Here is a 14,490-nt window from a genome sequence, read left to right as displayed (position 1 = left end):
AAAGATCTTTTCCACTGATCTCTATCAGAAATAAATGTAAAATAATAAATCAGAAATAAATGTAAAATAATAAATCAGAAATAAATCTAAAATAATAAATAATAAAATAAATAATAATAAATAATATCTAAAGATCATTAATCTTTCCAGCAAGAAAACATAGATAGATACAATATTACATAATTGACTATTAAATACAGAATTTTTAAAGATCTTAAAATTTTTCTATTTGGCAACTAATCATATGATTTTGTATTTATGTATATTTCTTGCTGGAAAGCTCCCAAATTTTCCTATTGGACATCGTACGTCAGTGAAGAAGACTAGGGGAAACGCTAGGGAAATTTCGTTCCGCGATGTTACCCCGAAAAGAGCCGAGAATCACCGAGGTGAGAACCGAACGTAAATCGCAACGGTCCGGAAACTTCCCGCACAGTTCTCGCGAATTATTTTTCCGCGTTTCGTTCTCGCGGTGTTGTTGCATTGGTGAGTCGACGAGCCAGGGGTTTTCGGCTCTCGCGGGAACGAGTTCTCCGACGTCTTCGGCGAGAACGGGCAGGTGGGTAAAGTAAACCGAACGATCAGCGATATTTGCGCATCGCGACCGGATCGATAATTGATTACCGTGTGCATCTACTCTAACCTAGGTCCCTCGAATACGCGCTGGATTATTAAGGCCCGATTCCACAACTTAATATATATATATATTATTGAGTGACTCGATATCGCGATAAACGACGTCGTTCAACGCGAATGGCCAATTTGCTGACATAATTTAATCGACGAGACACTAGAACGGAACTGTACGATTGGGTAGGTTATCGCTTTTCTTTCACAATCGAAGCACAGTGGTATGTGCATAATAATTATTGGCAACTTACCTATAGGCGAAAGGTCGCTCTATATAGACCCAAGATTTTGTAGATGTAAGCTGATTCGTAAAATGATCAATGTATAATTAATGATTACGCGATTTGATATTCATGAATATGCAATGACTGTTTCCGGCTTAAATTTCTATCCCTATCCCTATTCAAGTTAGATTCGTACACTGTCATAGTTCTATAGCTTTGTCATTTGGCATTAAGCATTCGATCTGTGAGATTTCTACGCTAAAGTTTACATATTGTTATTGGCAATGTTGTAATCCATCCAAGACAGTTGCGATTAATATAAGAAATCGTGTAGATGCATCAAGCGAATAATATTTCTGTGAAATCAAATGCATTTAGAGTGTTAAATAATTTGTACGTGTGCGCGACTTGATATGTAACTTTATTAGATATTTGTGATTTGTTAATGTCTCACCTGGAGTTTTGTTTTGATTTACAGGATTGAGACAAGATGTACAATGGCATCGGACTTCAAACTCCACGCGGTTCTGGAACTAATGGACATGTTCAGAGAAATTGGGCAATCGTGCGTAAGAACAAAGACAAGGTTACTTACAAGACGGACGATTCAAAAATCGACCAGTTGAATAAGCAGCCGAATAAAGAAATTCTAGATCATGTCAGAAAGAGAAAGGTCGAAGTCAAGTGCGCCGAGCTGGCTGACATTTTGGAGGACCAAGGGTAAATATTTATAAATTATATTTCTTGTTTTTTAGTCTCAATAGTTTTAATTTTAAGATCTTAAATCTATAAATTACGTTTAGCATTTTATGTCATATTAACAAAACTCTTTAATTATTTTTTAAATATAAATATATTTATATTGGAAATTTCTGTAATAATCAGTAATCATTAATACATAAAAATTTTTATCAGAGACTGTTGTAGATAAATATATCACCTTTAAACTAAGCATTGAAGCCAAAGGTAGACAAATCCAATCCTATTAGTTTATAATCTAATTTAAGTCTGAAAGAAGAGAGCTATTTGACAATAATAAATCTCTATCGAGACTTAAATTATTTGGTATAATATTTTTTCAAAGTAGAGAATATATATAATTTATAAAAAATATGTTTATATAAAAAATAAATATACATATGACGTGTGTGTGTGTGTGTGTGTGTATGTATGTGTCCCACATATGTAATTTAAATTTTAATGACAGGTCATAGTCAAGATAGTTAATGCTTAATTTGAATATAGAATAAATTAATTAGGAATGGATATAATCTAGTCTCTTTTTTTATGTGAATGGCAGATTTACGAGTGAGGAGATAAACAACAAGGTGGAGTCCTACAGATCATTGTTAATGGGGAGCGATATCAAATCATCCACTCCACAGGATGAATTCGGCCGTATTAAGTAAGTGCATTTGTTATCTAATCTTCTCTTTTTAATTTTTTTTGTTAAATCCGCGAGGAATTCAGCGATGTTATAGAATAAATGGAAATAATTTATGCAAAATGCAATATAACATTAAAAAAAAATTAATATTAATCAGAGTATAATCAAAAGTTAATAATAATTAGGTGAAATAAATTAAAATCGAAATACATATAATTATTTTGTAGAAATTAGATAGGAACAATATAATGTTTAATTACTTGAAATATACAAGTATGAATATAATTTTATATTTGAAATAAATTCGGATGAATTAAATATGATATACAAAGTTTAATACAATAATAGATGTAATGGCTTGATTTATAATTAGGAAACAGATTGGCTAATAAAATGCGATATTACTTTATGAAAGTGCATGAAATTTTCTAGAGGAAGAATTTTCCTTTTTTTTTTTTTATTGATCTGTCTTGGCTGTCAGCCAAATCCAGGATAATCCCGACGGCGCGGATGCTATATGAAACGTTATATATAATATAAAGAGCGTCTGAGCTTCCCGAGATCTTAGGAACATATTTTCGTCGCGGCTTTATTTGATCCTGCGTTAAAGCAAAGCTTTCGCAGACGCAATATTGGATCGCGAAAAAATATATTTTACGATAAATATATATATTCTTCATGCAAATCATTCTTGGAGAAATATCCAAAAAATATATGTCTGAAATATTCTTGTTGTTTTCGTAAATGTAATTTTCCTACGCAGTTGTCTTATAATTTATAATTTATATAATGTATAAATCGCAATTAAATGCAAATTAAAAGTAAAATTAAGAATATATTTAATACAAAGAGTTATTGATAAGTTTAGGATCGCAGAAAAAGGATAGAGATTTAATGAATATATAGATGCATTTAAAAATTAAATATTTTGAATATATGCACAGAAGTTTGTAATATGTATTCAGGAAGAAATACTATAATTTTCAAAAACAAAAATAATTATTTTATAAGGAAATAAGATAATAAAAAAAAAACATTAATTTTGTCCAACTTTTTGTACATGCATTATATTCTATCAAAATATATCATTGTTTTTATTGAAATTATTAATTAAAAGCAGAGAAAGAAGAAATAATTACTATTTTTTATTGAATTGATGGTATTAATTAATTGTTAATTAGGGTGCTAGTACTTTTTTCAAATCAATTCAATTTTCATATATATTTATTATACTACGTATATATTTCTACACGAAAATGCGCGTGTTTTTTCGCGAGGGGATACAATCGATTTGCTACAGAAAAGATTAATAGCAGTTTTTTCACGGATACGTTTGACACGAGTCATTTTCTCGATTGGTATATGTTAATTTAAATGCTGCTTTAATTTAAAACTTTCTCGCGAACTGAGAAATCGTAAAATGCGAGAAGATTTTCAGACAAATTTTAGCTTAAATGATACATGAAACATCGCGAAAGGGCGGGGACGTGTTGCATTCCTCGCCAGGGGAGATCGGGGGTGAGTATACTCGCGATATCGACGTACCCCATAGCGCCGGCGCCAGGAGGGAGGGATGCATCGAGAGCGAGTGTATTCGCGGTGGAGGAGGATGAGAAAAGGGAAGCGGGAGCGAGGGAACGGCGCAGCATCTCTCGCTTGGTCTCCGACTTCTCTTCAGTGCGAGGATGGACTGACGCACCCAGCGGACGCGTCGTCCTGGTGTGTCGTCGACCGATGGTGCATCGAGAGTCAGATTAATTTTGGGGGTGACACCGAGTGACACCCCATCGGGGAGGAACATGTGACGCGCGATGTGATTCGCGAACAAATCACAAAAGTCTTCCATTAGCGTTTAATTAATAGCGCGGCTATTCCGCTCTTCTAGATCCTAAGCGCTAAGTTTCAAATTAGAATATATATATATATATATTTCGCGAAAATATTAGATATAGAGATATAGAGCATAAGTATAGCTTCTTAATGTCTCATGGGAGCAAACGGCCATTTCACGCCTTTCATTTAAATACACGAAGAGGATATTGCGTTTAGTGGAAGTTATAACCGAACGAGGCAATCTGTGAAGAAGATGACGCATTTTATTTGAATAAATCATAATATACAGATACGTGCGAAAAATATCGGCTATTAAATATCAATTGAATGATCAGTGAGTGAGAAGAAATCTGAAAAATAATATATTTCATCGAAGAACGAACTGTAATGCAGATATATGTGTGAAAAATATCAGATATATTGAGTATTAGTCGATCTTGAGTGAAAAGAAAGCTGCAGAGAAATTATGTTGATCATCACACGTCTCACTAAATCATAATACAAAAATACGTGGAAAATATGAAATATTGTACATTTAAATATTAAGTGTTTTTCGCAAAGAAAATTATTAAATGAATTATATTGAGAAGAAAGATTAACATTTTGCATATATATAAATATAATCCTGGAATATAAATTTTTTAAATGTACAACGAGATATATATGGAATAGGAATAATTTCTTATCATCTTAATTGAAAAGAAGAGAAGATAAAAACATAAGGAAAATTTATATCAAGAAAAAAGAAGAGAGAAATAAAAGTTTAATTTATCAACATTTCACTTGAGAAGAAATTCTTTATTCTCGCATAAGAATTTTATGAAGAATATCACGTCTTCCATTACTAATAAATTTTTATTTCATCAGGAACATGAAAAAGAGAGATGCAGATGGAGAATATTAAATCTTCCTAATCTCCAAGTATCTTCTCCACCTAGAAAAAAAATTTGAAAAACTTTTTCTACGGAATCCATGTGTCTCCAAGTCGTCGACGACTGACATGTCGACGGTACATCGCTAAGAAAAACATCCTGCTTCGTCCTGCTAGAGAAACGAAGAGCACGACGATAATGATGTGCCTGTGATCTGAAGTCTTCCTGAACTCTATTAAAATGCATAGAGCAACTTTGCCGATACAAATATACATATTGGAAAAATATATTCTTCCACAATATATATCATATAGAATAAGAAGAGGAAGGTTTAGCAAGTAAGGTGAATAATAATAAAATAATGCATCGTATATAATATAATATATAAATAATTATATATATATATATATATTATTATTTCTGACAAAAGAAAACAAACGTTAATAACGTAACGTCAGTAAAAACGATCGATGAGAGACGATGAGAATCGCTGGAAGAGTATTGAAATGAAATGTGACAATGTAAGAAAAGAGAGGAACTTGCCATTCATCGTCACCGGATGATTGTTCTAGCTAGAAAAGCCGGGACAATGGATACAAAAGGCGCGGCGGCAGCTGGAGTGGGAGAGGGTTATTACCTTCCCCTCTAATCTTCTCCCTTCCACCCCTTCCAGTTCCCTCGTGAAGGGATTGAGCCATTTGCGCAACGTGGGCCAACCAACGGAGCTTCTCAAGCTTCTCTTCAATTAGCAGCCTAATTATCTTATCGAGATTATTCACCATCGAATTTTCCTTATTTTAGAAATAAATAGAATAGATTGAGCATGAAGATATTCGAGAGAATAGGATAACTATCTCAATTATTAGAATCGATCCTCGAAGAGGGTTCATAAAAAACCCGAAGAGAAATTGCGGCACAGATTACCCGTAATAAGTCTATATAAATCATCCGATGATATATTATATCATTGAAGGATCTTAAAAAGATAGAACCACAGAAGCTAGGCTTGAAATTAGGATCTACGGTTCTGTATAAAATTAAGATGATAAGAATCCGAGAAGAGGATCTTTAGAAGCTCGAAACAGTTATTAAAAGCGACGTTTTAAGCTAAATTTCTCCAGGAAGGATCTCTCCACAAAAAAGGTCTCGGAGAAGAGCTAATCCTCGTTCGGATCATCGAGGAATGACGATGTCGGCGACGGTGTCACCGGCAAAACCCGCGCGCGGACGCGGTCCGGCTGACGGCCGGGCCTTCTTCGAGACTCTCTGGCGCGGCGGCAACTTCCTGTTGGACCGGCAAAAGGTGTTGTCGAGGCGCTCGCGCAAACGGAGATTGCATAACGCGGCGGCTAATAACGGCGGAAAAAGGAAGCACCAGCAGCAGCAATTGCTGCAGTTTCAACGTCAGCACTGCTGTTGCTGCCAGCGCATTCAGCTGCACCTGCTCGCCGGACGGCGAAGCAACGTGCGCTCCGTCGTCAGGTGAATCCCCTTTGTCGGTTTTCAGCTCAATCCTATGATTCAATCATTTATGTCTTATCTGGTCGATTTTTCATCGCGATAATCATATTTCAATCTATTGTCATCTATCAGTTATCGCAATTTATGTATAAAAGATAGTAAAGTAAAGAAAAATTTTTTGCTCGTTTTTCATTTTGTTAAAAATATAAATATATATATATGTAAAAAATGTAAAATAATTGTTTTGAGAATTCTACACATATATATCGTAATTTGAATATAATTTTTTATATATATACATATACATATATAGCTCTCTTTGATTTACTCTTCGTTCGTTCGGCGGTTGACTTCGGCACCGGGTCGAGAGTGATTCCGTTGTACGGCGTAAAGGGGATGCCAGAAAAGAGAACAGCTGGATTGTATTGATCCGCCGTGTTCCGGCGGCGTGCGTGCAAGCGCGCAGGGGTGGCTCTCGCTCCCTCCTGGTTAAGCCCCGGTTCACCGCTTTTCACCTCCGCAGGAAAAGTGGAGAGAGAAAGAGAGAAGGCGATTCCCGCTTGCCATTCTAACCGCCCTGTAGTGTGTTATGTCATTAGCGTCGCGACGCTCGTTTTAAGGACGACGCCGTTGTTCTCCATATACAGGGTGTTCCCGTGAGATTGAAACACATCTCCCGTCACCGCCCCGTCGCTCCGAAGGAGCGATCCTCGCCCGACGAGGATGACGGTGAAGATCTCAACGCGGTACGCGATATCTCGATCACATCTATCCTTCCTCGGTTCTCGTTAATCATCAACGCGAGTGCTTCGCCCGGATTATCCTGAATCTCTATTAGCTGTAAAATTAGTACAGTGGCTTTAATATTTCGTGGGAAACGGGAAATGGATAATTTATAAAGTTATTTCAATTTATTTGCATCTATAAAGTTTATTCAATTTATTTGCATTTACGTTTATGTGCACTTTGATTTATTCGACACTTGAAGAGACGAGTATAATTTTATAGAGCGCGCCTAAAAAATCATTTAAAAAAAAAAGTTGTTTGTAAAAATACGACACAGTTTGTAATATTTTGGAAATGTAAAAATGATATCAAAATATGTGAAATTTTATTATTTATTTGTATAAGCGCTATGAAATTTTCGTATCTATTTGATAATTATTTATTACGTCACATGATCTGTGTGCCATAATCAGCCGCGAAACATCGATAACAAGTTCAATGAGGCTTACCTGCGGTCGACGAGGGTTGCGAAAATGTGCAAAACAAATGATTTCCTTGAGAATTTTATTCGTAAAAACGTAAAATTCATCGAAGTAATTAATCTTGTAGTGCTTTTTTATTTGTAAAAATTTGATCGAGATTTCGAGAGAGAATTATATTAAATATTCTGTCGCTCTTTAATTTATATCAGTTATGCCAAATTTGGTTTTCCTCTACTGCATTTTTGATTGTAAAAATTATATCGATGACTCAAACGGTTTTTTTTTTTTTTTTTTTTTTTTTATAAAAATAATATCAATTACTGATGGAAACAGAATTATCTTCCAGCATCTTTTCGCCTGTAGAAATGGTACTGTTAAATCGAAGGCATTTTATCATCAATTACAAACAATTGAACAAAATTCATCTTTTCTTCCAAAGAGCGAGATATCGTTTATTTAAAAATTTATATTTAATTAATTTATAATAAAATTAAATAAATTATATTAATTTATATTAAAATTATAATCAAATAATAACATTGATATTACTATCAGTGATTATGATTGTCTCAACTACTAACACGATTTATTTCTCAAAAGGATAGATTTGTCAAATCGATATTGGTAACGATTCATTTATTATTGTACTCATTTATATTCATACATATTGTATTCATTTATATTGTATGAATACAATATGTAAGTGTACAATATAAATAAATACATATTCATTTATTATTGTACTCATTTATATTCATACATATTGTATTCATTTATATTGTATGAATACAATATGTAAGTGTACAATATAAATAAATACATATTCATTTATTATTGTACTCATTTATATTCATATATATTGTATTCATTTATATTGTATAAATACAACATGTAAATGTACAATATAAATGAATACAATATATAAATGTACAATATAAATGAATACAATATGTAAATGTACAATATAAATGAATACATATTGTATTCATTTATATTGTATACTTTTATAATTTATTATGGCACAAAGCTTATGCAAATAGCTATCATTTATTATTCGTAAACGATATAACTAACAAGAGTTCTTGGGTTTTTCAGCGTACGGGAGACACACCAGATCGCCGAGGCGCAGCAGGAGAAGAACGCGAAGCTGCGGGAGGCATTCGGCATCTCCAAGTACTTCGTGGAGGGCAGTAGCCTAGATCCGGAGCGGCGCGCGCGCGAGGCGGAGGCACGAGCCGCCGCGGCCGCTGCGAGTAAGGTCTACGAGCTGGTGCGCACGCCGAGCCCGGCGCCGCCGCCGCCGCAGCCGCCTCCGCTGCCACCGGACACGACCTCCGCCGTAGCCGGCGCGGAGAAGAAGAAGCGAAAGCGCTCCGGCAGCACGAGCACGAAAAAGAAGAAGAACAAGAAGCACAAAGCGCGGGAAAGGTATAGCAAACGTAAACGGTGCGCGTACGGCTCCATGGAGGCTGGATTCGATTCTACGTGATTCCTTACTTATTATCTTTTCTTTTTTCTCTCTCTCTATCTCTATCTCTCTATTTTTCTCTCGTTTCCGTTTTAAGTATCGGTTTCAAGATGCGAATCGAGGCTCCAAGACCGCACAGTTGATCTCCCCCAGTCATACCCGTCCGGAAAACTCCAGAAAAGAGAAAAAAGAAAACGACCAGAATCCGAGTAGAAAGTCTCCTCTCTTTTTCGCTCTCTCTTTCTCTCTCTTTCTCTCTCTCTCTCTCTCTCTCTCTGTCTCTCTTTATCTTTCTCTCTCTTTTCCTATAATCGGTTAATCGAGATTGTTCGAGATTTTACAAACGCTCATTCTATCTCTCTTTCTCTTGTTTATTTTTTTTACGCGCGTTAGCTGCAATACTCTGAAAATACAGAAACTGTAAACTCATGACTCACCACCTACTGTCTCATATCCCGTACACCTTTCTCTGTTTCAAACAGAACTGAGGAGGACTGAGTGCCTACCCAGTAGGCGCAGTAGGTAAGTGTGGTCGTCGCGAATTAATTTGCAAAAACAAAAAAAAAAGAAACACACTCTTCGAAAGAAAGTTTAACGTCATTTACGAAAAGAACGCGATTACGGCGATATCGATAGGATTTTCTCTGGGGATCTTTCGCGATTAGACGTCCCTCAGCAAATGTTTGCTACGTTTCGTTTTCTCGTACAAACCAGAGTCGTATAACTAAGAATTATATCTAAATTATTCTCAGTAAAAACTCTTTACATTAAAAATATAATTTTTTTGTGTAATTCTTTTTTAATCTGTAAATAATTCTTATAGAATATATATACAAGAGAGAGTTAGAATATATTAAATTTAGAGAACACTGGAAACGCTGAGAATTATACTTGGCAATATGTTCAATACTATGATGGATCGATATCGCGATAACGTATAAATTTTATAAATCCGAAAATTTTAAAGAAAAAAATATATATTTGTTTATATATGAAAATATTGTATACAACGAAGAACTTAATTTTTTAACACAGATTTTTTTAACTTGTTTAATTTTTAAATTTAATTTCCAATTCATTTTTGCTTGGTTACGACCCTGGTTACATGCAGTTTCAACAAATGATAATTTTATGACGATCATTTTAATGATTTTTATAAATTCAATATATCTTAAAATATATGTATATCATATTATATATTTTTTAAATTTAACAAATATCGCAGGCAAACATTTGCCAGGGTAAAGTAAAGTAATGAAAAACGCGGGTAATCGCAGATTAAACGCAAAAGAAAGTCAAGAAAATTATAAAAAGTAGAAGAAATTACGCACAAAAAGAAAAGATTAAATGAAAATCATACATTTCTATCTCTCTGTTGTTGTTTATCGATGAAGCTTGTTGTTAATGTCATCTCTCTATTTTTTTCTGACAAGTCCGTCCCTATCGATGGTTATCAAGGTAATGCTAATCCCATATTTATATCAATAATCCTCATATTATGTATTATATATATATTTCGTATACTTATCTTCCGTTGAAATCTTCGTTGAAAGATGTGGTTTTTCGCAGTTCTAATATGAGATTTCGAAAACTCTTCGATAAGCGAGTGACAAAACCAGATCTTTCAAAACAAGCGTAGTCGGTTTGTTAGCTATAGCCGCGATATATTATATAATATTACGCAATATTGTGAACATCTCACGCATTATATACATTTCTCTCGTTATTACATTCGCTCTCGAAATTAATGCTCCGATGCGCGATACACTTACTCCAATCTCACTTACGGAATATTTCCAAAATACTTGAACGAACTTCACAAACGCAAAGGAGGAGTTTATATCAGTGTATGCGAACGTTACATCTATTGATGTAAACTTCCTTTTTATTTCAATACGAGATATTTTAAATTTGCTTTATAAAATATTTTGGAAATATTCTTCATAAATATAGTGTATTGCGCATTTGCTACAAAGAATTGAACTTTTATTTTGAAATCGAGTCAAGAAAAAGGGAAACTAAATGGATAAAGAAAAATTAAATTTTTACTCTCTCAGGCAATATATTTTTGAATTTATCGCGAGAAATTATAATTTTTAAAGTGGGTAGAGCTTGCGCATATTATTATAACGTGTACGTTGATATATCGATAGAACGGAACATCAGTTTTCACATACACAGAAACGTTGTGTACTACAGAGCTTTCTTTATATATTGTCAGCACAAAGGTATGCACACTTGTCGACAGGAAGACGCCCACTGCAAGATCTATATAAGATTAAATATTGTTTGATAAAAAAAAAATTCTAGCCGCCACGAGATTCTTCTAACGATTGTTTAATCTCCGCTTTCATAGGTCCGAAAGTCCGGCCGTCAAATCCGGCAAGAAGAAAGAGAAGAAAAAAAAGAAGGAGAAGAAGCACAAGAAGGCCGAAGTCACGTCATCAGATTCCAGCGAAAATTCCGACGATAGCAAGTAAGTTGACAATCAACTTAATTGTGAATCGCGATAATATAATAATTTTTTATATTAATTGGAATACTTTTCCTTCTTTATGGAATATATTTCTTGAAATAATATTATTAATAAGTCAACGTTATTAATACAAATTTTGATACGATAAAAAAAAGAAAAATGTTGAGCGACTTAATTTAAGGCACATAGTTACTAATAAAAATTAATTATAAAAATGTATGAGAGATGTAATGAAAGCAAATAATAAATATGTGTGTAGCTCGTCCGAGGCTGAGTCGAAGAAGAGGAAGAAGAAAAAAAAGAAAAAGCTCAAAGTCGGGGGAAAAGACAAGCATGAGGTACGCACAAGGCTTCGAAGAAAGCCAAACATAAATTATTATCTTTCCGTCTCTTCTATCTTTCTCTCTTTCTCTCTCTCTAGATATATATTTATATATATATACTTCGGCACGTGAAAGAGTAGGTGCATGACAACGTCTTTCTAATTTATGTTCGTTTCTCCGAAATTTGTTAATTGATCGATCTTGGGTGATCATTATTATTATTGTTATTCGAGCTCTCTTAAGTTTGCCACTGCCTCGGAAACAGTAGCATGATCATCTCCCCGGTTTGCTTGTTGGTTTACGTAAAAACGATTTTTCACCTAATTTTCACCCAGTTTTTTTCGACAGTTCATTATTTCAAAGTATAAATCTCAGTATTGTTTGTAATTATTCAGCGCCATTTGACAGGAGACATTCCCTGAGTGAGTACCAGATATGCCGCTATTCAATGTAATTTCTAATTTTGTGGGTTCATATGTATACTCGTGTACTCTTTTTCGAGTTTTACCGAATTTTATTGTCGTGTATAAGAGCCTCTCTATTTCTCTCACTCGTTGTATGTCGAGCACTATATTACACGCTAATTACAGAAGATCAATCTCGGAAACTGCTTATTCTTAAACGAGAGATTGGAAAGTATTCTTGAGAAAAGATTATTGTAATTACAAAAAAAAGAAAAAAGAATAGTGAAATAAGAAAAATTTTATATCTTTATATATATCTTTCAATTTGATGCGTGCCCTGGAAAAATTTGGATCAATTTGTATTAATTAATTAAAATATATTACAACATAATTATATCACTTTATGTGGATTTAACTTGCAAAAGTTATGTACATATATGAATTATATATGTATTATTATATTAAATTAATATAATTAATATCTTCTCTCTCTTTTTCTCTCTTTTATATTAGACTTTAGTTTTTAGTTTATCCATATTACAAATATTTAAAACAATTTATTTTTTGAGTTTTCTTTTTCCAGATATATATAAAAATATATATATATATATATATATATATATATATATATATATATATATAACGAATAAGCTAATACTTTGCTTATTTTATCTATAATCTACATCATTATCGATGATAACTATTGATTAGAAATCCCGAAAGAAGCAGACTCCGAAAAAGTTCTTTAAATACATCGTTCCTTTTTCTGTTGTATTTTTTTTCATTGTTCTCTTGACGAATGCATGATTGATGTTCACCGATTGGAAACAATAAACAATATTGATCCTCTTGATTGAATCTTCTTATAGAAAAAGAAGAGTTCAACTAAACAGAAACGCCAATCATCCGAAAGCTCCACGGATAGGTACGTTGCTATATCGTTTCATTTCTTTTTTCTTTTTAATTTGTGCACATGTATATTATTGATTTTTATTTTACAAATACTTGGCAAACTATTGGTAAATATTTTCGTAACGCTTATTTGCTTGAATCACTGTTTTCTTTAATTTCTGATTCGATATGGATCGATTACAGCTCTGTGGAAAAACCGAAAAAGTCTACGAAACATGAGAAAAATATTGCGGTGGACAAGGCGTCTAGAAACGAGATTTCCGAAAATGTCGCGATTTCCTCGCGAGAACCTCCTTCTCGATCGACCCGATCGCCGAAACGTGCGGACCGAACAATATCTCGAAACGAGACCCCGCCGTTGCCGCCATCGTCTACTAAATCAAAGAAAGACTCTCCGTCAAAGAAAAGCATGGCGGAGAAACGGGATAAGTCGCCAGTTAGCCACAACAGAAGTTCCCCGCCATTGCAGAAACGACACAGATCATCCTCTAGAAGCAGGGGCGATAGAGGAGGAGGAGGTGGTGGTGGTGGTAGTGGTGGTGGAGGAGGAGGAGGAGGAGGAAGATCTCCTAGGAGGTATTCGAGGTCGCGTCGCGCGAGTCCGTCTCCCAAACGAAGATGGGGATATTCCAGATCGCCCAGGAGGCACAGTAGATACTCCACATCTAGGAGCAGAAGTCGCTCCAGGTACGATCGTTACGGATCTTCCCGCAGGAGGCCCACATCACCCTCGACGAGGCGTAGAGAGGCCGATTCTCGACGTAGATCGCGCTCACCGAGGCGACATCAACGTCGACGGTCCCGATCACGATCCACCTTGAGCTATTCGCCGGTGAGAAAGAATCCAGAGCGTTACAGGGACATCCTGGAAGACCGAAAGCAGCGGCAGGATCAGAAGAGGAAAACAAAGAGCAATAAGATAAAGTCGCGTTCGACATCGCGAAGCAGGAGAACACAACAGATAGCGGTCGCGCCTAGGGTGAGTCTGAGGTCGTCGAGCGAAGATGAAGCTGATCTAGCGGATGACGAACAACCTGGCAAGCAACAGCAACAGCAGCAAGAAGAAGACGAAGAGAGGACGAGAATTATAGAACTAAACACTTTGAAACGATTGCAGAGCGGATTAGCAGCGAAGGCGCGGGAGACGCTAGAAAAGAAGGTGATCACTCCCGTAAAGATCAAGATTGAGAGGCGAGAAGACAGTGTGTTAGATATCGCTCTGCCGAATGAACCGCCAAAAATCATCGCGCCAATTCGAGATAGATCTGAGGAACCGGTACAACAGGCTCTTC

At 35.0% G+C, this 14,490-nt stretch overlaps 1 protein-coding gene across 2 annotated transcripts in view; it reads left to right on the top strand.

Annotated features, from left to right (window-relative positions):
* Positions 1–394: 394 nt before the first annotated feature.
* Positions 395–14,490, top strand: part of LOC115246231 (serine/arginine repetitive matrix protein 2) — a 31,083-nt gene continuing 16,987 nt past the window's right edge. Inside the window, exons 1-8 of one of the 2 annotated variants that reach the window (XM_029824930.1) lie at positions 395–559; positions 1,333–1,574; positions 2,155–2,259; positions 8,711–9,043; positions 11,440–11,559; positions 11,819–11,897; positions 13,156–13,211; positions 13,382–14,486. In XM_029824930.1, coding sequence (XP_029680790.1) covers positions 1,345–1,574; positions 2,155–2,259; positions 8,711–9,043; positions 11,440–11,559; positions 11,819–11,897; positions 13,156–13,211; positions 13,382–14,486 — 2,028 coding nt within the window. In that variant the 5' untranslated portion in view covers positions 395–559; positions 1,333–1,344. Of the gene's footprint in view, positions 560–973; positions 1,248–1,332; positions 1,575–2,154; positions 2,260–8,710; positions 9,044–11,439; positions 11,560–11,818; positions 11,898–13,155; positions 13,212–13,381 lie in introns of those variants that run through there. The other variant, XM_029824931.1, reaches the window with a different exon arrangement.

Source organism: Formica exsecta, unplaced genomic scaffold (genome assembly GCF_003651465.1).
Source record: "Formica exsecta isolate Colony F162 unplaced genomic scaffold, ASM365146v1 scaffold1414, whole genome shotgun sequence".
Classification (NCBI taxonomy): Eukaryota; Metazoa; Arthropoda; class Insecta; order Hymenoptera; family Formicidae; genus Formica; species Formica exsecta.
The sequence above is the reverse complement of the archived record's forward strand: the minus strand, read 5'-3'. Positions and strand labels throughout refer to the sequence as shown.